The sequence below is a fragment of the Sebastes fasciatus genome, chromosome 10 (genome assembly GCF_043250625.1).
Source record: "Sebastes fasciatus isolate fSebFas1 chromosome 10, fSebFas1.pri, whole genome shotgun sequence".
Lineage (NCBI taxonomy): Eukaryota > Metazoa > Chordata > Actinopteri > Perciformes > Sebastidae > Sebastes > Sebastes fasciatus.
The window spans coordinates 5912105-5939445 of record NC_133804.1 but is presented as its reverse complement, the minus strand read 5'-3'; the positions used below and the strand labels follow the sequence as shown (position 1 = coordinate 5939445).

The 27341-nt window shown below is 41.7% G+C and overlaps 2 protein-coding genes across 4 annotated transcripts; one reads left to right on the top strand and one right to left on the bottom strand.

Moving 5' to 3' along the window:
- Positions 1-12225, top strand: nocta (nocturnin a). Of its 2 annotated transcripts, none has more exons than XM_074647815.1 (3): positions 1-408; positions 9988-10269; positions 10743-12225. In XM_074647815.1, exons 1-3 carry the CDS (start codon positions 189-191, stop codon positions 11603-11605), a joined length of 1365 nt encoding a protein of 454 aa, XP_074503916.1. In that variant the 5' UTR covers positions 1-188; the 3' UTR covers positions 11606-12225. The 2 variants fall into 2 exon arrangements, with proteins under 2 accessions (XP_074503916.1, XP_074503917.1); XM_074647816.1 differs by lacking the exon at positions 1-408 and adding an exon at positions 7738-8015 and having other exon boundaries at positions 10743-11740.
- Positions 12226-14718: 2493 nt separating this feature from the next.
- Positions 14719-26817, bottom strand: elf2a (E74-like factor 2a (ets domain transcription factor)). 2 transcript variants are annotated; one of them, XM_074647813.1, is made up of 9 exons: positions 26542-26817; positions 24285-24368; positions 20917-21205; positions 19604-19711; positions 18668-18784; positions 17759-17842; positions 17171-17363; positions 16798-17052; positions 14719-15896 (listed from the first exon to the last, which is right to left on the bottom strand). In XM_074647813.1, exons 2-9 carry the CDS (start codon positions 24357-24359, stop codon positions 15326-15328), a joined length of 1692 nt encoding a protein of 563 aa, XP_074503914.1. In that variant the 5' UTR covers positions 24360-24368; positions 26542-26817; the 3' UTR covers positions 14719-15325. The 2 variants fall into 2 exon arrangements, with proteins under 2 accessions (XP_074503914.1, XP_074503915.1); XM_074647814.1 differs by having other exon boundaries at positions 18668-18781; positions 26542-26816.
- Between the last annotated feature and the right edge of the window lie 524 nt (positions 26818-27341).

Genomic DNA, 27341 nt, shown 5'->3' with positions numbered 1-27341 from the left:
GGTACCGGCTTTCCTTTACCTTCAACAGCACACCGACAAAAGGACGTCGTGTAGGGGGAACATTCTCAAGCTTTTTGTTGAACAAATGTCTCGGTTTCTTTAGTGTAGGTGAACAGACAGCGAGCACACTGCCGGTAAGTTACAGTTGTTTCTCCGGTAGACTCGGTACAGTAGTAGGACAGTAGAGGATGAATCCAGCTCGTCGCTGCTCGGCCTTATTGAGGAGCCAGCTGTGTGTGTCCTCACGGGGAGGCCTGACAGCCAGGAGACCCGGAGCAGCCCCAGCCCCGGCGGGGACACGGTACTGTCAGTCCGGGGTCGGAGGAGGAGGAGGAGGAGGGGGAGTCAAAGCGACCTCTCCGCCGCTGAAGCCGACTGGAGCATCCACCACCACTGGGACAGCAGCAGGTACTGTAACCTCCACCTCAGTAGTTCATCCAGTAGTCACCAACAGTTAAAGGCCTCACGTTACTATGACACCAGTTACTATGACTCCAGTAACTATGACTCCAGTTACTATGACTCCAGTTACTTGCTATGACCCCATTTACTATGACTCCAGTTACTATGACTCCAGTTACTATGACTCCAGTTACTTGCTATGACCCCAGTTACTATGACTCCAGTTACTATGACTCCAGTTACTATGACTTCAGTAACTATGACTCCAGTAACTATGACTCCAGTAACTATGACTCCAGTAACTATGACTCCAGTTGGCTCTTTCTGCCCAACGCTGACTCATCAGTATCTGTCATCCTCCATGACTCAAACTGTGGTTGTTGTATCGATCTATATAAAATGTCACAAACCTGCTCCTTTTTTTCATTATACCTTGTGATAAAATTAGTATGAAATATTGAAATAAGTTGAGTTTTTAATCAACAAATCGTACTCTCTACTCTATATTAAGGCACTAATGATTCAAACTATTTGAAGTATAACTTAAAAGTCAGACAGTCAACACATGTATTTCTGAGCATATGGCTGATGATGTAATCATGCATCATTTCCTCTCAGGATTCCCCCCCACTCTGCCCCATATTTATGCACCTGTCTCATACAACTACCCAGTAGAGTATAGTAGAAACTAATCCACTCAAATGACTTTAAAAGGGCATTACAACAAAATGCTGCTGAGGCAGGCAGGAAGTTGTGCCAAACACATGACAGGACACATGGGAACACTTAACGTATGTTTCTGCACTGGACAGAATGTTCCTTAAAATTGATCTACTCGTGCATTGTGTGATGAACAACATGAATGAAGCTACATCTACTGCACAGCTTTTCTAAACCCCAAAGTTTCCAGTTTTTAGATATCTAAATTGCAATATAGAAGCATTTAGATACGGCAGGTCCTTTGAAGCACCTGCCGTCTGGCATCTCTGGGACAAAATAACACAACTAACTAACTGTGACTGTTTTTTCTAATGATCAAAATCAGAAGGGCTGTTCTTGACCGAAGAAATTCTTAGTCGACTAACACTCATACGATTCTGTCGCCTAATCGATTAGTTAATTTCATCGACAGATCTGTAAAACTGAGTTTCTCCACAAAGAATCACACAAAAGCACCACTTTAAATATTGTGTTTACCAGAGATGTGCTCTTAAGTTTCTTGGAAATAACTGATTCAGCATAAATAAAGCATAAAAAATGACTAATCAACTAAAGAAATGTTAGTCAATGAAGACCAAAACGACTAATTAGTTGACTAATTGACTTAGAAGGAGCAGCCCTAGAATCACCTTTTATTGGCCAAATATGTGTATACACAAGGAGTTTAACTCTGGTTCTTTGGTCTCAAAAGTACACAGTTCCAGTACAAACAGACAGCTAAAAAAAAAAAAAGACAAACAAAGCTGAACAAATATAGTTGAAAAAAACAACATAGAACAACTATGTATAAAAGAAAATAAATAAATAAAAGGAATAAAATGGAAATATAGGGGTTATCTGCTCAGGCTGTATTTACCACATCATGTGCAGATAGAAACAAACCTTTAGCTTTATCGTAAGCAGACATAATTGTAAACCCTTCTAATAGAAATTTAAAAATAAACAATTTAGTTGAGTTGAACTTTAATTAAATGAGTCATCTTGACAGTCTAAGCTGAATTCCTATTTACTGGGACACTGGCAAATGATATGTATGTGGTGGAAGAGAGCCGCAGAAAGCAGTGCATGGTAACAGTACAACTTGGTTAAATGGGCATACTTTTAACCAATGCTAGTGTTGCTTTTTCCCTCCCAAATAGTCTGAGTCCTCAGTCTGATCTTGACTACACAGCCGATGGGTACGTTGTTTGTTTACATTGTGTAAAAGAAGTGCATATTTAACAGAGAGTGTTCGATGTTATTAGGCTATAAGTAAATAAAAAGACCACAAGTCTATCTTCTTATCTTGTTGGTTTCTTATTCTGTCAATATTAAGACACATCAAGGTCGATATTATTCATCATTATAATCAATTATTAGTTCTGCGTTATTATAAAAAAATATATAAGATGCATTTCTAGGGGGTTCAATGAACCAACGCAAACTGCACCTATGGGTAGGGTGTTTGGAGGTCTGGAGCTGGGAACACAGGGTCTAGGCTATAGGCTAGAATAAATGTAATTAATGAAACAGTATTTAAAAGTTCTGAATCTGCTCTACTGATTTACAAAATATGATTTTACAGGCCAAACGTTGCCAGAATAATTACATGTTCAGACGAAGGCTGTAATATGTGTAATTAAAAAAAAAGTATTTAACTACAGCAAGTTTTATTTTTAGGGCTGCACGGTGGTGCAGTGGTTAGCACTTTCGCCTGTCTTCATGGGCAGATGAAGTTTTGATCAGTTGCCAACATGTCACAGAAGTGTAGATGTTGAATCTCTTCTTTATTCTGAGCAGGACTTGTTTTGTCCATGTTGGCTAATAATTAGCTTGTGTTAGTTAGGTGCACACTTTATGAGTGCCTGTATTTGGAGATTCTCACATACTAAATAAAACAGAACATCTAATGAAATCTGCCACGTTACCTCTTTGACTTGTCAACCACTCAGTGTGTTCGTTGGAGTTTCTAGTGGTGGCTCTCTTTTCTTCAGCCACGGTGCCTAACACTACTACTGCTTAGTAACCTCTTCTATTTATTCACTCTCTAAACCTGTGACAGGATGTTCTTGACGTGGCTCTTAAGCAGCTACCTCTGTCCGCTAATCTGTTCAAGCAGCCTCTGTAAACTATGACCAATCACTTCTTATCTCACTGCATTTGAACCGGCGACCCTACCAAGCAAAATCCCTATGGACCTGAGGTAATGCCGCGTCAAGTTTTGAAAAGTGTAACCCCCACACTTCCGCGTGGCATGCCAATGCCTTGACTCGCTGTGATTTGAACAAGCTTCAGGTTTGACGTAGTCTCGCTCTCTCATCCACATGCACTCTCGGGTACCAAAATTTGGCATCGATTGATTTAACATGAATCGGTACTCTGTAGTGCAGTCGGTACCTTTTTAAAAGCAGGTTAAATATCTGGAGGGGAGCTACAGCCAATGAGAGCGCAAGACACGAGTTGAGGGGAAACCTGAGGGAGGGGTTGCCTGTCGTGTGCCATGTGTTGCATTTGCAACACGTACAAAAGTGGTTGTTGCACCTACTGTAGAGGAAAACAGATAAATAGTTAAGATGTGCAGAAACGGGCTATTTTATGAACGACAGCAACAATAAGTATGGCTACGTGCATGGTGTTACGTCATTTACCGTGTCACTTCTCGTGTGTTCGTGACAAAACGTAGTTTGGAGACCAGACATAGTCAAGATTCCTGATGAAAAGACAGCAAGTCGTGTAGTGTTAACGGTACAGCGATGTGACGACTTTGAAAGTTGTGTAGTGTGAACTTGGCTTTATCTGCTAACTGCTCCTCTGTGTTCACCAGCTAGTCTCTAACTGTGTCTGCTGTTTGCTGTTGAGCAGGTAGTGTCCAGTGGGTTTTTAGAGCTGGCTGAAAACAGCTGCTGAAACCCAACCATAGTTATGTCAGTGTTTTATTGTCTCTTACATTCGACAAGCAGTATTTACTGTAAAATTGACGCATGGTATTATATGACCGTCTAAAGGAAGCTTGATATTAATGAAGTATTCAAAAACTTTCTAAACATGTGCCAGTCAGGGACCAGCATTTGGGTCAAAGTCTTTAACCAGGCTGATGGGCTGCCTATTTTAGGTATTGTCACAAGGACACCGGTCAGGTGTTTCCTTTCATGCCCATACAAACACACACTCATGAATATCCCACATGGCCTGGGTCAGCAGCAAAACTGTAGCTTAAATTAGCCACTTGGATAATTCCTGTGTTTCTCTGGAGGGTTAAAACTCATAATCTTACTCCATGCAGATCTTTACTGGCCTCCATTTCTAATGGGATTTGTCAGGCTGAGTTACATAACCATCAAGACATTTGTCAAGAGAGTGCACGCTATGGTTACATCAATCAGTCAGCAGGATATTATCTTCCATTCAAAGGGGAAATCTTGGCAGTGTCGACACAACAGCACTTAAACATAAAACTGAAGTCACTGTAGGTCTGTTTGTCCAGCTATACAGTTATAGTGGCAATTCATGGCAGGTACATTTTTCTACATGCAGATATTAACACACTTGCTTAGACAGATGTGGGAGCACAACAGTTAATCTTTGTAAGTGGTCAACAAGATTTTAGTAATGATTATCATATTAGGTTTCAACTCAAACAATGGTTGACAGTCATTTAAAACATATAAGTGCCAGTCTGTGTCCAGTTCCAGTGGAATTCAGCAGTTCAACAGACAACTCATGTCTGATTAATGTCCCGTATATACAGGACAACCCTTCATTCATTTTCACCCTGTAACACTTAATCTAATATGTCACTGGTAATTTAGTTAATTGGCATGCGTTTACCACCGCAGAGCAGACAACCTGGAATTTGATCTGTGCGTTTGCGTAACCAGCACCACTCTGCACAGTCGTACTTACTATCCAACAGCAGCTTCACTCAGTCCAGGAACTGGACTTCTGCCACCACGTGCTCTTTCCTTTGGCACGGAGAAAGAACAACAGTCTGAGTGCAAAATGAGGGCCATAATGGTGCTGCTCTGATTTGTAGGAACTTTTACACCTCAACACCCGGAATGTTGCCATTATTAAAGGGGAACTACGCCCTTTTTCAAAATTCATACATGTTATTCATTTGGCCTAAGACAGTCCAAAAATTAAAAAAAAGATGATTAAACATGAAAACAACTCTCTCCCAAATCCAAAAACTTGAGTGCTAAAACTCAAATTAGTGAAGTCATCGAGACACATATTCCGAATGCGCTGTATACATGTCCAAAGAATGCTCCTAAAACGAGTATCATATCAGCATATCCCACATGTCTTAATTGGAAAATGCTCCATTTGGAATAAGGCCTAATTCTGAATATCCAAATGGAATATGCTGTTTACATGACCTGTATCAAGTTTGGAATAAGAGTGGAATATTAGTGTGCGTGTAAACTTAGTCAGCGTGGCTCATTGATGTGTTTTTAACAACAATGGAGCTCTTTGGCTCAGAGTAAGAAGACATATCAGGCTTTGACAGACACAATACTTGGTAGTAGATAAGTCATTTATGTCGTTTACAGTAAGAACAATATAGACTCTTTAAAGGTACTAAGTGTAACCTTCAGAAGATCCTTGTTATTAAGAACACCTGTGGCCGTTAAGTGAACTGCAGTCAGCATCCTGACATCTCTCCACGTCGTCCATTAATTCCTGATAATGGACAGCTCGTCGGGCATTATCCCTTACATAATGTTCTGTAATGTTCCTATATTTTATTTGGACCATTGGCTCCATGATACTAACTAGCTTCCAGCTAGCAAATTACTTTATCAGCTACTGTTATGAAGCAACCAAGCAGATCCATGCTGCATAGCTACTGTAAGTTACAGCAAGCTGGCCAACCATAGCTTTACATAGAAATCAGTCCACGGGCTGTTATAGGCAACTGAGAAAGTCGGGGAAGGTCTCCATTTTTAAGTTACGTTACAATCCGTGCACACATTGGCAATATAAAGCGATTAAAACACGTAAATTGTTACATATAGTACCTTTAAGTGTGCTGGATGTTGGCATTGAGGCAGGGCCTTCTTTCCTGGTGGCGAATGAGTGCCGTCTTACAACATATGTTGAATGTAGAATGAACACAGTGACAATTCATTGTTGACTGACATTCCAGTTTAGTGCATTTCCTCCCTGGACTGCCTACGCTGCAGCGCTCTCATTCTGTTACTTGAGGGAGAGGGAAAGCATTCTTGAATGGGCCAGTTGATGACTGAGCCAGTTGATGATCCGGCTGCCACAGCAGCAGTCACTGGGGCTGTCTCATGAGAGTCACACTGTCCGTCCATACCCACATCCATTAGACTGCCTGCTCCCACTCAGTCCAGGTCTGCAGGGAGAAGAGCAAGGGACGACAGGCAGGGAGAGAGGAAGAGCGTTGAGTGGATAACCAGCGGACAGACTGAAAACTCTTTATGTATGCGTGTGTGTTTTCTTCATCCATTTTGTTCCATGTAAGTATCTGCTGGTGTTATGTTTTTATGTGTGGCCAACAGTTAAATCCAATCTTGTCCACTCGGCGTCACTCCCCTATGATGGTACTAATAGGATGAAATCTGACTGATGAGACTGTCGTCGTAGAATTGATCAGCACCCAGACTGCATAACTATGTATGAATAATGAGTTGAAGGAGGAGGACATCATGAAGTCAGATGAATCCCATCGTTTGCAACAGTCGACAGTTGTCTGACATATAACAGAGAAACAGTGAGGCCACAGTTAGTGGTGTTGTTTTGTGTTGTATTGAGAGGTTTTTAGCCAGTAGAGCGGTGTAGCTCTGGGTATGACAGAGTCAGGCGATCAGTTGTTAGGTTGAAGGCTGACAGTTTTGCTTTTGACTGAAATATCTTAACTCATTTTCAATGAAATGCCATGAAATTTTGTGCAGGCCTCCCTGATCCCAAGGGATGAAATGGTATAACTTTGGTGACCGGCTGATTTTTTTATGAAGCACTAGGGGTGGAACGGTACACAAAATTTACGTTTTGGTATGTTACTAAATGTTTGAAGTGTACACACAGATATACCAGACTTGAGTTGAACAATGTCGGCATAAAGTTAAAGGGAAAGGGAATGGGAACGGGCTGCGTGAGTGGAAGCGTATTCAGTTGGTTGCAATCTGCAACCTCACCACCAGATGCCACTAAATCCTACACACTGGTCCTTTAAGCACACTGACCCAAAATCAGATTAGTATATTAACCGGGTTAAGAAATGTCTCGAACAATGTAGATGCCACTGACAAAGAGAACAACCCACACTGTGCGTGCGTGCGTGCGTGCGTGCGTGCGTGCGTGCGTGCGTGCGTGCGTGCGTGCGTGCGTGCGTGCCATCCCGACCGGTTAGACAACATGTCCATTCTTATCAAAACCCCACCTACTTATTCAGTTAGGTAGGTAACATCCTCATCCACGTCATACTGTACACCCACTGTCACACACCAAATGCACACCTATTCTGAGCATCCTCTCTCCTTTTCATCTTCCTTTTTCCTTCTGAAGATGCTTCCTGTTCTTCACAGATAGCGTCTCTCATTACTATGGCGATCGTGTTAATGCAAAAACTTCATTGGTCCTCATGTTTCTCTCTCTCACCGGCTTATTGTGTCTCCGTGCTCGCTGGAGGTCATTCTGTCACCGCCGAGCGAGCGAGAGGGAGGGAGGGAGGGGTAAGAACTGATGATTCAGAGAGAGGGAGACAGACGTACTGTAGGACGAGACAGATAAAGGATGAGTCACAGTCTGGACAGAGAGCGGGGATCCAGCTATGTAGTGGAAGAGGATTAAAGGGCAGGAGTGAATGACAGGTGGATTGTCCTGCATGGTCCTCAGGTGTAGGAAGAAGAGGGAAGAAAGCTATCGACCAGACATGGAGGCCATAGGTAAGACATTTATACTAAACACTGTTACTTAGAATGACTGCAGCGGTAGAAAGGAGCCAAGCAGGCAGCAGTGAGGGGGTGAAAGGTGAGGGCCTTACTGTCCAAGATGAGTCCACTCTTAACAGTGTTGTCAGAGTAACTGCTGTGAAGGGAAACGGAGTAAAGCAAAGGAAGATAGCAAGTATCCAGCAGTAGGGTTGGGGGATAGGACCTGATACAGTGAGACCATACACATTTGTCTAGCATCAAAGCTTTTGCCTTACTGTTTAGCTTGAATATCTCTGGGTGTATGAGGCCATAGTGGGCAATGGTGCAAATCAATGAGCAGGACTGATTTATGGCACTGTTGGGTGTCATTCCTATTTTGTCTTTTTATCCATTAAATTGATTTTCCCAAAAATGGACAATCAGAATGTCTATTTATTTAAAAATAATTTAAATGAATTCCTTCATGCATTGATAGATTCCAATAAGTAGCATGTTTATTTGTTGATGTGGAGACCAGGGAAAAGCAGTATAAACACAGTTGGCCTGGGTATCAAACCTCAATACGTCTTTAGCACTGGTTGAAATGAGTACTACCCGAGGCACAGAGTGTCTGAACTACAGGTGTACGAAAATATCGAAAACATTGACTACATCGACTATATTATGTTTTGTGATACTGTATTGATTCTCAAAAACACTATTGATTTTAATGAATAGTTTGCATGCAAAGATTGACTCAGTCAATACTTTATTTAATTTGCAAAGATATGCGCCCTCTCAGTTTCGGTTCCCTCTCACAGTCAGTGGTGGAAGAAGCACTCAGATCCTTTACTTTAGAAAAAGTAACAATACCACACTGTAAAAAATACTGATTACTGGTTCCTGATTTGAAATCTCAACCTTTCTAATTTTAGACTATTATATTACAACAAAGATTGCAAACAGTTGGTTGCTTTTGTTTAATGAACAAAAAAGGTTCTGTTTTGTAGAAAGTTCTTTATAATCCTAACAACGGTAAGGTATTTAAAAACACAGCGTTTGGTGTCCGTTCCAACATTCAGGTATCATATTGGCTCCTATTTGTACAAATTAAGGATGTCTATCTGATACCCAGTCTTATCTGCATGTACTGCATTCATACAGACAGGCTGTGTTGGCCCTGTCTTGGTTTTCGAATTGGCCTTAAATTCAATTACCGGTCATGTGAAAGAGTTTTAAATTGGGATTTCTGAAAGCTTTTAGGTTGAGGGGTTTTCCAAGGTTGTGCTCGTGGAAAACTGTTCAGATGACACAGTTAGCTCAGTTTGTTTCATTTCCACAAAGGATTCATTCAGGGGAGAGATTGTTGTCGAGTATTTCTTAGTCTTAAACTTGTTTTTCCATTTGTCTCTGTAGCTATCCTATAATATTACTACACTACGTGTACAGGCACAGACAACCTGTCCAATTGCAGCAGACCAACACCATAGACATCACATTAGACCAAACCATTTTACACTGGTTAAGTCTGACATACTGATGTTTAAGGTTAGAAACAAACTGGTTTGGACATGGTTTGGTTCAGTTCGATCTGATCAGGACCATAGACCGTATAAAATATGGACGTGGTCTCCGTGACATCACCCATAGGTTTCTGAAGAGCCATTCTGAAGAGGTCTGGACTTAATCTAAAGCTCATCTCTTTCACAAATACTCCCAACAGACTAAATGTGTCACCAACAAAAGGCACTGCCAACAGAAAAGAATCAAAGCAGGGTCTCCAGAAACTCTGGAGTCATATGGGAACCACCAGGCGAAAAATGTTTTTATAGCCATGATTCATACTCATACCTTTAATTCATGCATTTAGGCACTCAGAGGTTTTGCTGATGCTACCTTTCTTGGTCTGGTATGACCAGTATCTTACGGTGGCTAATGTTACCAAACCGACAAACAGGACCCTTAATGACCACACATTATTTCTCCCTTGTTTCCTCTCCATCAGTTTGTCCAATGGGTGGCAGCAGCAGCAGCAGGTTGTTTGGTACGTTGGCCCAGTCACTGAACAGCGCCCCCTTGGCCCAACCAGACCTGTACCCAGAAGAGAACCATGACCAGGACCTGGTCGAGACCAACCCGGACCAGCTGCTCAGAGAGTGCGAGGAGGCCCTGCAGAGGCGTCCGGCCCGGCCACATCGGGATCTGGTCTGTCCCAGCGGCACGGCGCCCTGCCCCCACAAGCACAACCCATCCATACGGATCATGCAGTGGAATATACTCGCACAAGGTAGAGATCTGTGGATAAATGATGAATTTTGAGGAATCCAGTGACATATAGAAATGTAAAAGTTGTATTCAAATTCAAGGGTTTTATTTTTTTATTTTTTTACTTTTTCTGAGGTTCATATTTTGAGTGAAATATCTTGACAGCTAATGGATGGATTGCCTTCAAGTTTGGTTGAGAAGTTCATGCTCCCCTCAGGATGAATTGTAATCACTTTGGTGATCCTCTGATTTATCATCTAATGCCGTCATCAGGTCAAAATTTCAAGTTGTCCAGTACTTTGGTTTATGACCAAATACCTGCAGAACTAAGGACATCCCCCATCAGCCTCAGCTGCAGTTCGTGTTTAGTGCTAATAATGCTAACACACTAAACTAAGATGTATTACCATTTGTGCTGAAGTAGAGCCTCACAGAGCCGAGGATGAAAAGGAATCAATTTGACATTAAAATGAGACTGTCTTTCTTTCTTTCCAGCTCTTGGTGAGGGGAAGGACGGGTTTGTCCGCTGTCCACTGGACGCTCTCAACTGGCAAGAAAGGAAGTACCTGATCCTGGAGGAGATCCTCACCTACCGCCCAGACATCCTGTGCCTACAGGAAGTGGACCACTACTTCGACACTTTCCAGCCAATCATGGCCAGCCTCGGTTACCATGGCACCTTCCTGGCCAAACCCTGGTCTCCCTGTCTGGACGTAGAGCAGAATAACGGCCCCGACGGCTGCGCCCTGTTCTACCGCCGCTCACGCTTCTCTCTCCAGGCCACGGCTCACCTGCGTCTGTCGGCCATGATGCTGCCCACCAACCAGGTGGCCATCGTCCAGACTCTGCACTGCCAGATAACGGACCGGCGGCTGTGCGTGGCCGTCACCCACCTGAAAGCTCGTAGCGGCTGGGAGAGGCTGCGGAGCGCGCAGGGTGCCGACTTGCTGCAGAGTTTGCGCAGCATAACGTCCCACGCAGGCAGCCAGAACGAGGCGGCGCCAGGCGCCATCCCTTTGGTCGTGTGCGGGGACTTTAACGCAGAGCCCTCAGAGGACGTTTACCGGCGCTTCAGCTCCTCCGCTCTCGGCCTGAACTCCGCGTACAAGCTGTTGAGCTCCGACGGACAGACGGAACCGGCCTACACCACGTGGAAGATCCGCCCCTCTGGAGAGAGCTGCAGCACTCTGGACTACATCTGGTATACCCATGATGCTTTGAGTGTGGAGCGCCTGTTGGACATTCCCACGGAGGAGCAGATCGGCCCAGACCGCCTCCCCTCCTACCACTACCCCTCTGACCATCTATCACTGCTCTGTGACGTGAGCTTCAGGGAGGAGCCCCATAGGTTGATGTAGGCAGCCCTGGACCAATAGGAGCACTGCTAGAAGTGGACTGCTTGAAACAATACTCCACCTTTACTGTAGATCAGAGAGAGGACAGTGAACGTGACATCAGAGTGTGAATAATTTGCAATCATGGGACACAAACCACTTTCTGTAATGTTGCTATTATTATTTAAAAGATAGTCATAATGGGGGACATTAGAAGATCATCACTTCTGATGTACTTCTAGTTTTAACTTGGTATTTGATCCATCGACTGTAGCGGTTGGTGAGCCTGTCAGTCCCCAGGTTCTTTGAGCTTTTTAACTAAACTCTCTGGGGGTTTTTTTAACTGAACTTCAGCTGATATGGCAGCTAAAGGGGTTCATCTGTTGAACTTTGAAAACTGTAAACCAACTGCAGTTAAGAACATTCTTATTTCATTAATTTATTACATTATTCTTTATACTTTTTTTTTTCAGTTGGTTATACCATAATCAACCGTTTTTCCTTTAGTGTTTTTAAATTTCGCAACCATTCTCGACGGTTCCTCAGTTTGACTTTGGTAATCATGACTATGTTGTTGCTGTGACTACACTGAACATGAGGAGAAATGTTAAGATATAGAAATAAAGTCACTATTTTTACTCTTACTCGCATTGATTTCCTGGCTGGTTCAGTTTACTGATGAATAATTGTTTCTTTTGGTTCAGCACTCTCACACACACAGGCCTCGATTCACACTGGTTTTATAGGAGCCACTTAATTAACTGTTTGGTATATAGGATTCGTCAACTGAAGACTGCTTTTTAATAATAATAACAGTAATAGATTTAATTTGTACAGCAAAACACTTCATCATTAATAATGATAGTTGATTAAAATTTAGTAAAGTTATTTTACAGTTAATGAATTGCTAATTAATAATGTTTACGAATTATTAGGAAAGCTATAACTTGTGTTATTTTATCATTAGTTTGTGTAATGTGAAATAATATGCTTATAAATTACATATTGTATCATAGCCGATAAGAGATGATAACAATTACATTCTGATTACATTAGTAAACTATTTATTAAGTTTATTGTTGCACACAATGCAACATTTTATATACACTATATTAAGTATTTGTTAATAATTACCAAATGATTTATAAACCTTTGAGAAATCGTTTGTAAAACATCTATAATCAATTATTAACCATTGACAAAGTATTAACCATCTATCTATATAATGTTTATAAATGTTTACAACTCAATTATTAACCATTAACAAATTGTTACAAATATCTGGTCCATCCATCTATGTAATGTTTATAGATGTTTTATAAACAAATTTCTTAAAGGTTTATTAACAAATACTTAATATAGTACATAAACTGTTAAAATAACAAATTATAGCATTACTAATAAGTCAACAGTAAAATAACTATTGACTTAAGTTAAATTAACTATCAATTTACCATTTATTAATTACGGTTGTTATAAAGTGTTACCCAGAACAAAGTTACAAAGCGCTTCACAACAGCAAAATAAAACAGAATCCAATCAAATAAAAATAAATGAAAGCATCATAAAAAGAACATAAATGTAAGAATAAACTAAAATATAGTACACTCTAAGATATTGAAATTACTACAAGGAACTTTCAGGTTGATCTTGGCGGCCCCTGCGGACAGAAGCGGTAGGACCGGCGGAGCAGCGAGGCGGAGGCGAAACTCTGCTCCTGCCTGGAGGGGGAGTGCAGAGGGTGCCGAGCTCTCCACCTCCCATCGGAGCTTCGACTGCAGGTCGAAGGTGTCAGTGAAGCTGGATCTGGGTCTGTCCACGGTGGGTTGGTCACTGTTGGAAGGCCCGCTGGAGTCTGAGTTGTGTGATTTTGTCTGATTTTGCCGGAATCCAACCCGGTGGCACCGATGACAAGCATTAACAAATATATAGACATAGCCATTATTCTCACTGAAGGCCTGGTTTACTTATTTAGGTCATATACAGGCATCAGTATTAAATTGAGACTGTTTCATAACCAGTTAAACAACTCCTTATAGTAACTGTAAAATAATAAATCAATATAATTGATTATTAGACATACATAGCAAGGAATTAATTAGGGAAAAGCACATTTTAAAACATGTGTTTTTAAAAGAAGACAAAGATGTGGCTTGCCCGATATCCTCCTCCGGGAAATCACTGCTCAGCGACAAGGCCCTGATAGCAAAGGCCCGGTCGGCCCTGGTTTTCAATCCAGATCTTGGGGTTGTACGTGCTCTTTTGTTAGAAATAGTGAGGAGTGTGGCAGCAGCATTTTGAATTATCTGGAGTCTGGACAGGTTGTGTGTTTGCGTGTGTTAAAGTAGGCCAGACGGGATGTGATGAATGCATGAATGACAATTTCCAGGTTCTTGGGAGACAGAAAGGACCGGATCATAGAGATTCTGCGTACAACAAGACTGGACAATTATTTTAACATGCTGATTGAAGTAAAGATTAATATCAAAAGTGACCCCAATATTTCTGCAGCTAGTGGTGATACTGGTGGAGAATGAACTAAGTTGTGGTGAGATGTGATTACGTGTGGTGTCTGGGCCTATGATAATGACTTCGGACTGAGTGATACGTCTCCACACATCTCACAGGAATCACATTCTCCACTTCTCCCATATCAGCGGTGAAGATGTCCGTGTTTCCTTCATTTGCACAAAGCTCAAGGTCACTGTATGCAATACATTCAGTGCATTTGTGAGAATAGAATGTATTTCCACTTTGGTTCTTTCCACAAAAATTTAATATTTGAGAGCCGTTCAGAATGTTGCACTTTGAGACTGAAAGTTGTTCCAAAGTATTTCACAATCTGTCAAATGACTAATCAGTTTCTCTATTCAGTTTCTGCAACCTGAAAAATATGAGGAAGGAAATTGGCAGTAATAACAGCTGACCAACACTTAATACAGGAGGTCTGCTGGTGTACTAATCCCACGGTCATTAACAGCAGCACAGCGCCTCTCTGTGGCCCGACCTGCACCACTTCATCTGGATTCATGCAACTTCAGCATTTCTTTAAAAAAGGCGCTAAAACGTGCTACTAAATAATTATCTGGGATTTAATTTTTCAGATGGCTGAATAAGACAACTTCACTCAGTTTCAATTCACATTTCTTTTTTTTTTTTTATAATACATATTTCAGTAAAATCTACTTCAATACACTGATAGTACAAGAAAAAAATAGTATATTATACTTCAGATGTGGAGCACACCATTTAGTTCTTTTAATCTCGACAGACATCCTTTCACTCCCTTTTTATGAACAGTAAAAAACAGTGCTCTGCAGACAAACCATGAGACTGAAACAGAAGACATGAATTCTAAACGACGTCTGTACTGATGCATACCCGCTGAGTATCAAAAAATGCTTTTTACATTTCTGTTTACAACAAAGTCTTGTCAGGCTTTTTTTATATTACGTTTGATTACAAAAAGGAGTTGTTTCATTTACAATCTAAGGCTGCCTCATGTCTCCTGAGCTCCGAAGGATCTGCATCGTGTGCGTCTGTGTTTGTACAACAGTCCCTTTAATCCTTTGTGGGGCTTCAGCAGCTCCATAGTAAGAGCAGGCGTCTCCCTGGAGACCAATGTTAGAGAGCAACTCTGAGCGGGTTGGGGGTGGGGGGGGGTGATGGGATGTGTCCTGCACTTCCTCAGCAGTGTCCACAGTCACTTCCTGTACCCGCCCCCCCCAGGGGGCCCCGGAGCACTCAGGATGAGGTGGTTTCTACCGATGCTGCTGGTGGGCTGGAGGGTGCAGCTTCTGCTGCCTCCTCTGATTGTGCTGCTTCGGGCTGACTGCTGGGGGGCTTCAGGGGCTGGGTGGGGGTTTTGGATGGAGCCGGGTGAGGCTGGCTGACCTGGATAGAGAACTGCGGCAGCGCCTGGGCCACCGCCGCCGGTTTAGCCAGGATGAGGTGCGGCCGGCCTGCCGTTAGCTGGATCGTCTGGACGCCGGTGGCGGTTTTAGCGGCGCCGTGCGCTAACTGTGTAGCAATGTCTTTAGCCTGGAAGAGCTGCGTGATCTGGCCTGACGGGTTGGCCGCCATGAGCGAGGCCAGCTGGTTGGCCGGGATGGTGATGATGGTGATCTTCTCTCCGGCTTTGGAGCCGCCGGGCAGCATGGTGGGCAGGGTCTGGATGACCAGTTTGGGGGGAGCGCCGGCGGAGGCGTTGGCTACCGTTAGCGGGACCCCTGTGGTGGTGGTGAAGATGGAGGAGGAGTTTAACGTCATGTGACCTAGTGAGTTGGTCATGACCAGTGGCATGGCTCGGATGGGCCTGTAGGAGAAAGAGAAGGGAGGAACATTGATTATTGGTCTTTATACATGGATAACTGAGATAGCTTGATTTTAGGGCTGCACGATTAATCGAATAATAATCACCATCATAATTTTGGCTTCCCACAATTAAATGAACATGATCGCCTGCGATATTGACGTTTACAATGTGCGTTCTGCTCATAGAAAACTCTGCAGCATATCAAAACAAGAGCTTCCTAAACTAACAGACAGCCACCAGCCGGTGAGCGAGATGTTTTGTCACTTTTGGGTATAGATATTATCTATACAAGTATAAAATTGTTTATCCAGCTCTTATTGTTGCTAATTTTTGCACCAGATTGAAGCATTTAACTTTTAAATGTAGCTAACAAACATGTAGGGTGAATATTTCTGCATTTTTTCATATTGCGATATATATACAGCAGAAAAAAATATTGCAATGGCAGCCCTAATTTGTACATTAGCAGGATTGTAAGCACAGCGTGGAAGTGAAAACAGTGCTCTGTTTATTTTGATGTGAAAGTGCAATTAAAATATGTTGTCGCTAAAATCAATGATCAATCAAAATAATCATGATTATCATTTTGGGCATAATGGTGAAGCCTTATTTGATTTGGTTGTTGCCAGCCCCTTTCACACACGGAATATGTAACATTTAGTGCTGTCAATCGAAAATTAAAAAAAAATGTATCTGTTCAAAATGTACCTTAAAGGGAGATTTGTCAAGTATTTAATACTCTTATCAACATGGGAGTGGGCAAATATGCTGCTTTATGCAAATGTATGCATATATTTATTATTGGAAATCAATTAACAACACAAAACAATAATAAGTATTTTTCCATAAACCCTCACAGGTACTAAATTTAGTATCAATCATGACAAAAGTTTATAGAGACCTGCTGGCAGTGTTGCTGGGGATGACAGTGACGTAGGTCGTCTGAGGCTGGGTGGTGGCGGGGGAGTTGGTGCCCAGGCTGACGGGGCCGTGCTGGTGAGCCGGGTGCTGGCCAGACACCACCCCCTCGCTGTCCTCCACCTCCTCTCCGTCCTCCTCGTCGTCGATCACCCGGATGTTCTTGGGCATTTCTTTAAACTGGTAGGCCAGCCGCTGTCCCTCCACTTTGGCCAGGATGCCACGCTGGTAGTAATACCTACGCCCACACACACAGGCACACACACACAATATCAAAGCAGTGTTGTCATATATGACAGAGACAGACTCTGTTCAGGACTATCAAGGATTAGGTGCGGAGAGGCTGACAGGCTGACCTCAGGGCTCGGCCCATGGTCTCGTAGTTCATGTCGGGCTTGTTCTTGTGTTTCCCCCACAGCTTGGACACGGCCTTGGAGTCCACCAGCTTGAAGATGCCCTTCTCCCTCTGCATCCACTTGATGTACCTGGGACAGGTGTTTTTATCCTGCAGCAACTCTAGCAGGAACTCCCACAGGTAGGTGGTGTTGCCTTGAGGACATAAAGCACAACATCATGACATCCTCTGCATCATATACTGTAGTTACCCTTGACGGGATCAATACATCCGAGATCTCCACAGCACGTCACAGTTCCATAATGGAACGTTTCATAAACCCCCACAAAATACAAGACTGTTGTATCTGATTTTCACTGACACCAAAGCAATACTGAACACAAGACAAAAGCATCAAGTGGATAAAGATCAGTTTTTTTTTTATAGAAATCTAAATGTGTGGCCCTAATCCTCTTTACCAAGTTAAGCCCAAGTGATTTTATCTGAAACTTTATCTGGTACTCATATATTACTTTAATTTGTATTCCACTTTACAGTGCAGGGTCATCTACAGTCAACATCTGGCATGTTGTGCACCACTTTGACCGACCTTTGCCCTCCCTCGGCCTCTTCTTGATCCCCAGGTCAAAGGAGCCGTTCGAAGCGAGCTGGGTTGTCTTGGACTTGCGTCCACCTGCACTCAACACACACACACACACACACACACACACGTGAAGATGTGGTCAATGAGAGTCGTAACACACCATGTCATCACGTCATTTTCAAACATGCTTGATACCTATACCACCCCACTTCACTGACTGTCTACTATAGCCCAAACTGAGCAGGTAATGACTGATTTTAGAGGAACAAAAGAACCTCTGTATCCTCCAGCACACATCTTTTACATTAAAGCCCCCCTCCAGCCAGTGTTACTTCCTATTTCTTGGTTAACGCTCTTTCTAAAACAGAGAATGGGGATGTGGTTAATAGTCAAACATAATTCATTACAATGGCAACCAGATTGCATCGTTTTTCAGCCCAGCTTAGATGAATTTACTGTTTATCAGACCACAAATGAGATACGAATAAGCACAACAGGCCGACTCTCTCTCTCAGTCTGGCTGCTGCTGCTGCACCGAGGAGCCGCACCGCCGCACACCGGCCGCAGCGCACCGGAGGACGGACAGACATGTTGCCGAGGTCCGCCGTTTGAATTGCAGTTTCGGGATGTTTTGGAGGTGCACCGGCCACTTTCGCCTCAGCTCCCAGCACCGACACCGCACCGGGCTGCACTGGGATTTGTTTATTTCTCTAACGGGACTTTTCTCTTGTTTTCATACGGGCTGAAAGCTGTGCACTCCCCATCGTTCGGACCTGTTAGAGGCCCGCAAACCTTCGGTATCGGCTGCTTTCTGTTAATTTATCTCCAGCAGGAGGAGACGGTAAAGAAGAGAGCGAATTGAGAGAGGCCTTGGAGAGTCCCATGTGACATCAGATGTAGTGTAGAGACACTGACCTCCTCTCTTCTTCCTGGCAGCAGGTTCACAGTCAGGAGGGATGGGGAAGGACTCCTCCTCTATGGGTCCACACTCTGTAGACACCTCCACCACCGTCTCCATCATCACATCTTCTGCTGGGGTGAAACAAAACACAACATTCACAAAGTTCTCTTCCTGCTGGATCATGGAGTGAGAAAGCTACAGTGACACTGGATTTGGGGTTTCTTTATTACGATGGCTGTAAACTGCCAGGAGTCATTATTAAATACTGATGCAGGACCGTGTGTGTGTTAGTGTGTGTGTTAGTGTGTGTGTGTGTCTATGACCCAGGAGCTACGTTCCAAATCACATACTTTTTCTCTTTACCTTTAGTACGTACTGCAGCTGCCCTTACAAAATACATACTGTTGCATGAAGTATACGTACAGTACAATTTAGACAGATGCGACCAGATGTAGTAGGACATCCTGGTATTTTTGGCATATGATCTACGAGGAGTAACATTAAGTTAACGTCAGAACAAATGTCATAATTGAACAATGTTCAAATTGCAATAGCTCCAACTGTGCTACAATAAATCTGTACAAGGTTTCCCAGTTGTTTAAAGGCTACTAACATAATTTATGAAATAGAACATTAACCTTCAGGGGAAAAGAGCAAAAGTGCTATTTCACACAGCAAGTGAGACATATTTGAATAGTATGGGCTGTGGTTCAGGCTGAATGCTTCAGATGTCCTGTGGCCAACTGAATCAGAGGTGAACGACACAGCCTGGACCAGATGGGGCTGTCTGATCCTCATTCTCTTATTCAACAATGAAAACACCCACTGACTGCAGTAATCACCTGAGATGAAAGATACCGATGGTCATATCAAGTTGCAGATCACTGTCCGTATGACTCATAGATTGCTGTGTCTATCAAACAGAGGAGAAGGTACTGACGGTTGTTTACCTGTGTTGCGTTCATTGTGCAGTCCTCCAGGAGACTCCATGTGGAGCAGAGCTTCAGCTGCTTCAAACGTTTTGTCAAAACACACCATGTCATGACCCGACATCTCCACTGAGAAGAGGAGCAGAGAGAAGGGCTGTCAGTACACAAACCACATGCTCATTGAGGCGAGAGGAGTCAACAAGACTGGACCTGCAACATCAAAGATCCCGTTTCTGATTACATTCACCGTAGTACAACGCTGCAACTTCAACTATTTACAAATGGTGACTTCCTTGTTTGAGGTTTGTAGAGGCAGTCTGTTCCTCCCTTCCTGTTTCCAGTAATCGCATCTAAATAGTAAGACGTTGTTGCTGCCAGCAGAGGGCAGTCTACTGATGTCATACACATCTTATGCATAGGTACCATTAACTGTTGATGAAAATATGCTGTTACAACATACACTCCTTTATTACTGTTGGCATACTGTTTTTTGTTAAAGAGTTAAACAGGTAATAATTCTCTCTCTAACATCTATTTTATATTGCTGTGAGAACATCTCCTTCAAACTATTTTTATTGTCGATTCAAGTTTCTCACCAAAAACTTAATTTTACGAGACTACACCTGAACACATCATGATAACGTTGTAATTTACCTAACCCGCCCAAGTCATTTTTACTGAGCAGAGCTTGAACGCCTCATAACTGTAACTCAGTGGTACCTCCTTTAACGTTAGTAGCTCCGTTAACTAGCCAAGAAGGATTGTGCTGCCCGCTGGCTTCTAACAGGTAACGTTACTAGCTGTCCTCCTTTTCTGTCCTCCCCCTGGAGTAGTAGTGCCGTGCTTTTGAGCACTTTTTTTCTCTCTCCGCCAAACAAACTAAAACATGATACAGCGTGCGTATGCGTCATTGTGCATACGTAACTGCTGGAAAGCATCAATAAGAGGAATCGATAGTCACAGAGGCATGAGATGCCAAGAAAGCGGAAAACTAGGGGAACTAACGGGAACCGATTCTCTATTCCCATCCCTAGCGTTTTCCCTGCCTGCCAAAGTGGCGGATGGCCTGACAATTTTATCCGCCACTGCCAACAATTTCCCCGCATTTGGCGGGTGGCGGGTGGCGGGTGCTAATTTCAGACCCTGACGCATACCGTAGTCCTTGCTGTCAGCTTCTTGAAGCTATATTGCCTAGCACCCAGAAAATATCTACACACAACCGGCATTGCCATGTTACTTTTTGTAAAGTTTGTTCGACCTAGCAACAAGGAGGGCGGGACTTAAGATTGGTCTTTCTATAAGTCAGATTTAACATTCAGAGAACTCAACCTTACCAGTCTCAGACACCTCCGTAACCACCTCCTGCTCCTCAGCCACGTCCTGCATCAGATACGTCTCATCGTCATAGACCAGGACCTGTGCTGAGTAGCACTCCTCCACCTGGGCACTGGGCACTTCCTCCACGATCACCGCCGGACAGCCGTCTTCCTGCAGCACCACACCCTCCTCCTCTTCCACATCGTCCTCCACCTCCTCTCCGCCCTCCACGATCACCGCCTCTACTTCCTGCTGAACCACTTCTTCCTCCTCCTCCTCCTCCTCCTCAGTGGGCTGCTGCTCACACTGAACAGTTGAAGGTTGAGGAAAAATGAGATTAGTAGAAGTCACTGTATTCCCAAATCGCAGCAATTAACTTGGTGAGTATAATGTTATTAATACTGATACAAATGACGGACCAGAAACATATCCTGTTTGGATATTCAGAAATAGGCCTTATTATTTTCCAATTAAGACGAGGAGCATTCTTTGGACACGTATAGAGCGTGGAAATATTAGTGGAATATGCATTTTCATTAACCTTATAAACAGCTTATTAGGAATATTGGGCCTCATGCAAGAATATTTACGTACTCTTGTCTTAACTTTCTCTTACTTTTTTCCGTACTATGGGCTCGTACGAGCGTGCCATGTCAGATTCAGCAAACGCTTCTAACTTCTTCCCAACTTGAAGCCACTTTCCTTAAATGGTAAACGGCAATTTTGTGTTGTGAATGTAAGATGTGGAAAATTATGAAACATGGCTGTTTTCATTAATTTAAATTAAATGATTAAATTAATCAAATCACTTGATAATTTATCACTCCATTTTTCATTTTACATCCAATTTTATGACTCCATTTTTCACTTCATATATATTTTCATCACCTCCATTTTTATCAATTAATTTTTGTTTCGTACCTTAGAGAAAATTCAAAATATGAGAAAATTGGTGAATGCGGCAAATTCTCCAAAATCACTCGTACAAGCCACTTAAGATTGATTCTGTTCATACGAGTGGTTCTTGCATGAGGCCCATTGTCTTTTCAGAACAAGGACTTAAAACTGAATATTTTGTGCATGTAAACGTAGTCACTGATCCTCATTATCTGGGAAACTCCTTCTCCTTTGTTTTTGTTCTGAATGATTTAACTTCACTAGTTTGATTGGATTTATCCTCAAAACACAGAGTTTACAAGAGAGTTTATTCCAGCGTCAGGATCCTCTCATTCATGATAATTAAGTTCCACAGTTTATACAACAATTTAGAAACATATTCATATTATGACAGCAGCTTGCTAAACAACATCAAGTCAGTTAAGTTTAGCTTCATTTCATTTTTTAAATATGTTATATACATGCTGTTATCTAGTGACATCTAGCTACTTTTTGAGCTGGCTTTAGCCATTTTCTATTGGAAAAAGTTTGCAACACTTATTGACCTTTCCATGTTATTAGCATGCTGGTTGTATTTTCTGTGGACACTGTGGCTTGTGTGGGATCAGTATTTCCTTCCACTCTTTGTTTGAAAATGTTGTTTTGTGTCAACATTTTCTACATATTTGGCCATGTCACCTCAGCAAAGACTCCCTTCAATCACCTATACTGAGAAAAAGCTACATGAAGCTGCCCTCTCATTTTTTAATTTCACAGGCACTATATGAGTTTTAAAGGGCCGCGTCTAACATTAACATGTGTGTCACCTTCTGTGTCTACCAGTAGTTATTCTCAGACCAAACAATTACAGGACACGTTCCAATACAAATGTCAGCCTATTGGTTTCCAGTTCTATTTTGTGTAAACATTTAGGTAGGGCGAGTACATTTAGAGTCTTGATTTGAAGTTGTTCACTGAATTATAATAATGGGGTCTTTTCTGTCTTGGTCTAACTCTGTGTTGTGTTGTGTGTGCAAAGGCTAAAACATCGTTATATAATACAGTGGAAACCGTTTATAGTGATCACGGTTACAGTGATCAATTGCTTATATGGATCAAAAAGCTTCAAACAGAATCATTCCTATACAAAAGCTTTTTAAATAATTTGCTCATAGTAATCAAGTAGTCCACTTAGAGTGTTCATTTTGGGTCCTTTTTATACATTTTAAAACCAACATTAATTAAATTTCTTTTTTTACTTTACTCCCTTGATAATGAATGCGCACAAGGTTGAAGCCCAGCCTTAGTTTGCAGTTTAGTGAACCTTCTGTATGCTGTTGAATTGTTTGCTGCAGACACTTAATACACATTTTATTACCCTGATATTGTCCTGATTTTATAACATACACAAAAGCACAAAACTTTAAAATTTGGGCTGTCAAAGTTAACGCGATAACGCAAATTAATTTTAACACCACTAATTTCTTTAACGCAACTTGCGATTTTTAGGTTGTAGCGGGCTCAGTTCTAAAGCTAGGAGGCTAAGTAACGCCCCATACTTACGCAAAATTTTGGCACGGGAAAACTGGCATAGCCATTTTAAAAGGGGTCCCTTGACCTGAAAACGGGTTCTATGGGTACCCACGAGTCTCCCCTTTACAGACATGCCCATTTTATGATAATCACATGCAGTTTAGGGCAAGTCATAGTCAAGTCAGCACACTGACATACTGACAGCTGTTGTTGCCTGTTGGGCTTCAGTTTGCCATGTTATGATTTGAGCATATTTTTAATGCTAAATGCAGTACCTGCGAGGGTTTCTGCAAAATATTTGTCAATGTTTTGTGTTGTTAAATTGATTCCCAATGATAAATAGATACATCAATTTGCATAAAGAAAGCATATTTTCCCACTCCCATGCTGATAAGAGTATTAAATACTTGACAAATCTCCCTTTAAGGTACATTTTGAATAGCAATAGCAACATTCATTTTTTACTTTGTTCTTGGATTTTCATTTTTTAACCAAGTTTATACAAATATCAAAATGGGGAAATTTGCTCCATATCATCATTAAAGTGGCAATAGATAACTTTTCAACTCCCCCTGTCAACATTTACTTCATAATGATAAGCAAAATACTTGCCTATTGCCACTTTAATCATAAATTACATTTTATGGAGAGTACCAAAAGTAAGATATTAACTTTATTAATAGGCTATTCCATTGAGAACAACCTATTTATTAATACATATACCCTATATAACAAGCTATATACCTAGCTTTTTTGATAATCGCTCAATACCAGTAAGCTGACTGATAAATCTCTCAATTTGAAATATTTCAGCTGAGGCAAAACACCCCCTCAGCCCAAGTGCATCACAGAGGGAAGCTGAATTAACTCTTCTCTGTTCTTCTTCCACTGAATTTGCAACTGTTGGCACAACTATTCAACATAACAGGCTTTGTTTCACTTCCATGGCAGCAGTTGTGGGGACACACAGGCTTACCTGCTGGGATTCCTCCACCACGGTGACATACTCCACTATGTTCCCTCCACTGTCTGACACTACCACAGAGGTCATCACTCATTCCTATCAAAACAAAAGTACATGGGGTCAGGATGGAGAAGGTCGGAGTGTGCGTATGTGTACAGGGGGTAGCGTCATGTGAAAGCCCCAAGGCTGTCCTCATGACTTAGTCCCTGTATCTTTGTAGTCGTGAGGAAAGAACACAACTTCACAGTCCAGTCTAAAATCTTCTGTTAACTCCACTCTTATGCTTAATTTAGCTTATAAGTAACCCAACAACGGGCGTTTTATTTCAATAACATTGTCATTATGCAACTAATCAGTCATAGACTTTCGCCAAGCATCAAACTCACAATAAGAGACAAGAACATCTTTATACTAGAGCCATAGGCTGCAACAACCTACAACGAAGGAGTCAAACTCCTGGGACAGTAAGACCATCAATAATTGATTAAAATGAACAATAACAACAACTGGCTCCTTTTATATAAATATGTTGTATTAACATGTTGTGAGTTTCATGCCTGATGAAGGTCTATAACCAAAACACGTTGATTTTAATTAAATTTGGGGCTAACAGCATGTAAAATTCATTACACTCTTTTGCATGAGCCGGTGTTAGATAACTTGATATTTCAATATCATTAGAACTAAGGGTGTAAGAAAATATCAAATATCACGACATTATGTTTTGTGGTACTGTATAGATTCTAAAAAAAAAACACTGTATTGTTTTTTAATTAATAGTTTACATACAAAGATTACCTCAGTCAATACTTTATTTCATTTGCAATATGTGCCACCTCAGTGTACAGTATGTGCCCTCTCAAAGTAGTGCTGTGATATTGGATGTTACAGGGACTGTGATAAATGCAAATGTAGTTGTTCTGATTGCATAAAAAGTAAACTTTTTTCCCTCAGATTTTATGCATATGGTAGTGTTGTGTTCTTTACACTATGACAGTTTTCCTAAAATTCGATTATTTTATTTTTTTTAAATATCGCAATATATCACCTTACTTACAGTATCGCAATATATCACAATATATTGAATCGTAAACCCCTGTATCACCATACGTATCGTATCACCAGATTCTTGCCAACACACAGCCCTAATTAGAACTTGTGAGGCTGCTTCACACTGTTCACAACAGCCTCCTGTGGGGGGTTAAGACTGACTACAATATCGAAACCAGTTCATAAAGTTTGAACTAATAGTATATAATATAAATATTGCTTCAAATAATGTATGTTAAGTTGAGCAATGGCTCAGAAGATTGGTACATAGTGTTTTATATTGAACTGAAACTAAAACTAAATGGCGTTAAATTGATATTTTGGGGGTAACGTTACATCATTTACCTAAAATACATGCAATTCAGGATGACAAGAAGAAAACTAAATACCGACACGACTAATCTACAACAGTGTGCATCAATTTAAATTCAATTAAATTCAATTTGCTTTATTGGCATGACTGTCAGGTGAACAATATTGCCAGAGCGTCAATTCAATAATTAATAAATTAAAAAAGAACAAAATAAAAACAAAAACATTTATATATATATACACATATATACAATTCATTAAGCAAATTACAATATAGAGATATTTAAAAAGAACATGCATGTACATTTTAGAAAACAATAAAGAAGTAATTCATGTTTGTTGTGTCAATAAAACAAACAAACAAATAAAAAACAATTAATAACAATATAATGCAGTATCATGTCAGACCCCGCTGGTGTGTCTGAGGAGCTGACAGGCTCTGACAGCACCATCCTCATCCTCATCCTCACCCTCACCACACAGGCTAATGTTTACCTTCTGAGCGGGCTGGCACGTCACTGAGTGCTAACTGAGAGCTAGCTCGCTAGCTAACGTTAAAGCTTCTGCTGCTAACTTAAACAAGACTTAAACTTAGCTAACGTTACTACTGCTGCTCACGTTACGCACTTTGTTACGCAACGTCACGTATTCATGCCATATATAAATAAATAAACAAACAAACATTCTCCTTTAAAAGTAACAGCCCGGTAGCATAGCTCACAGCTCACAGCTAACAGCACGGTTAGTTAATGAGCAGCCAGCTAGCAGACATCTACACCGTCTGTAACGGACTGAGGGAGTTCTCCGTCACTGACTGACCTACAGGGCTCATTAAGACGGGTGTATTGAGAGTCGTGGTCTATAACAGCCTGCTGATATGTTATTGCAGTAAGTTTCCTCCTCTTACCTTGTTTCTCTTTAGCTAGCGCAGTGATCTCCTCTGTAGCGCTCTCCGGGCCTAGCGGTGTCCGAGCTGTCGAGGTTAAGATGCCTCTGCTCTCATTAACTGGTGTTTTCCCGTCCTCCGTCCCTCTAAATCACTTTCTGCAGACACCTATCGCCTTTCCTGCGTTGAAACCTAAAGGCTGGGAGGCGGATGAAGGCCCTGGAGTTGTGTGTTTTGATCACAGCTCGGTTCTTTGCTATCCTGTAGCTTTCCGGCGCGTCGCGTCGCCTCGTCGCTGCAGCTAGAGCACAGCCCGCCCCGTGACGTCACGACGACGAACCACACACACAATGAGCGCAACCTTGTATGTACCAATACATCCATGGTACTCTCTGGTGAGAAAGAAAGCTTGTAACTCCTCCTGCTGTGGATCCACATTTAAAAATCTATTATGTAACACCAACAAGTCATAATCAATAAATTAATAGGCGAAATAATCAATTAATCAATCAAATAATTGTTTAAGCGCATATCTGGACTATCTGCATCTATCTGCACTACCTGCAACCACCTCTCCTAACCACTGGTGCACTTTAAACTTACTTTACACTACATCCCATTTACCATTTTATAGACTGCACATATTACATCTATTTATTGTACACTAAATTGTTTTAATGTCCATTCACTATGTTCATTCACTATGTATATTCTGTATTTCTATTTATTGTTTTACAATCTTAAAGGTTCATCTTATCTTATTTTATCTTAAGCTGATAATAATTTGATTACTGTGATTATTAAAGGATAGGTTCAAAAAT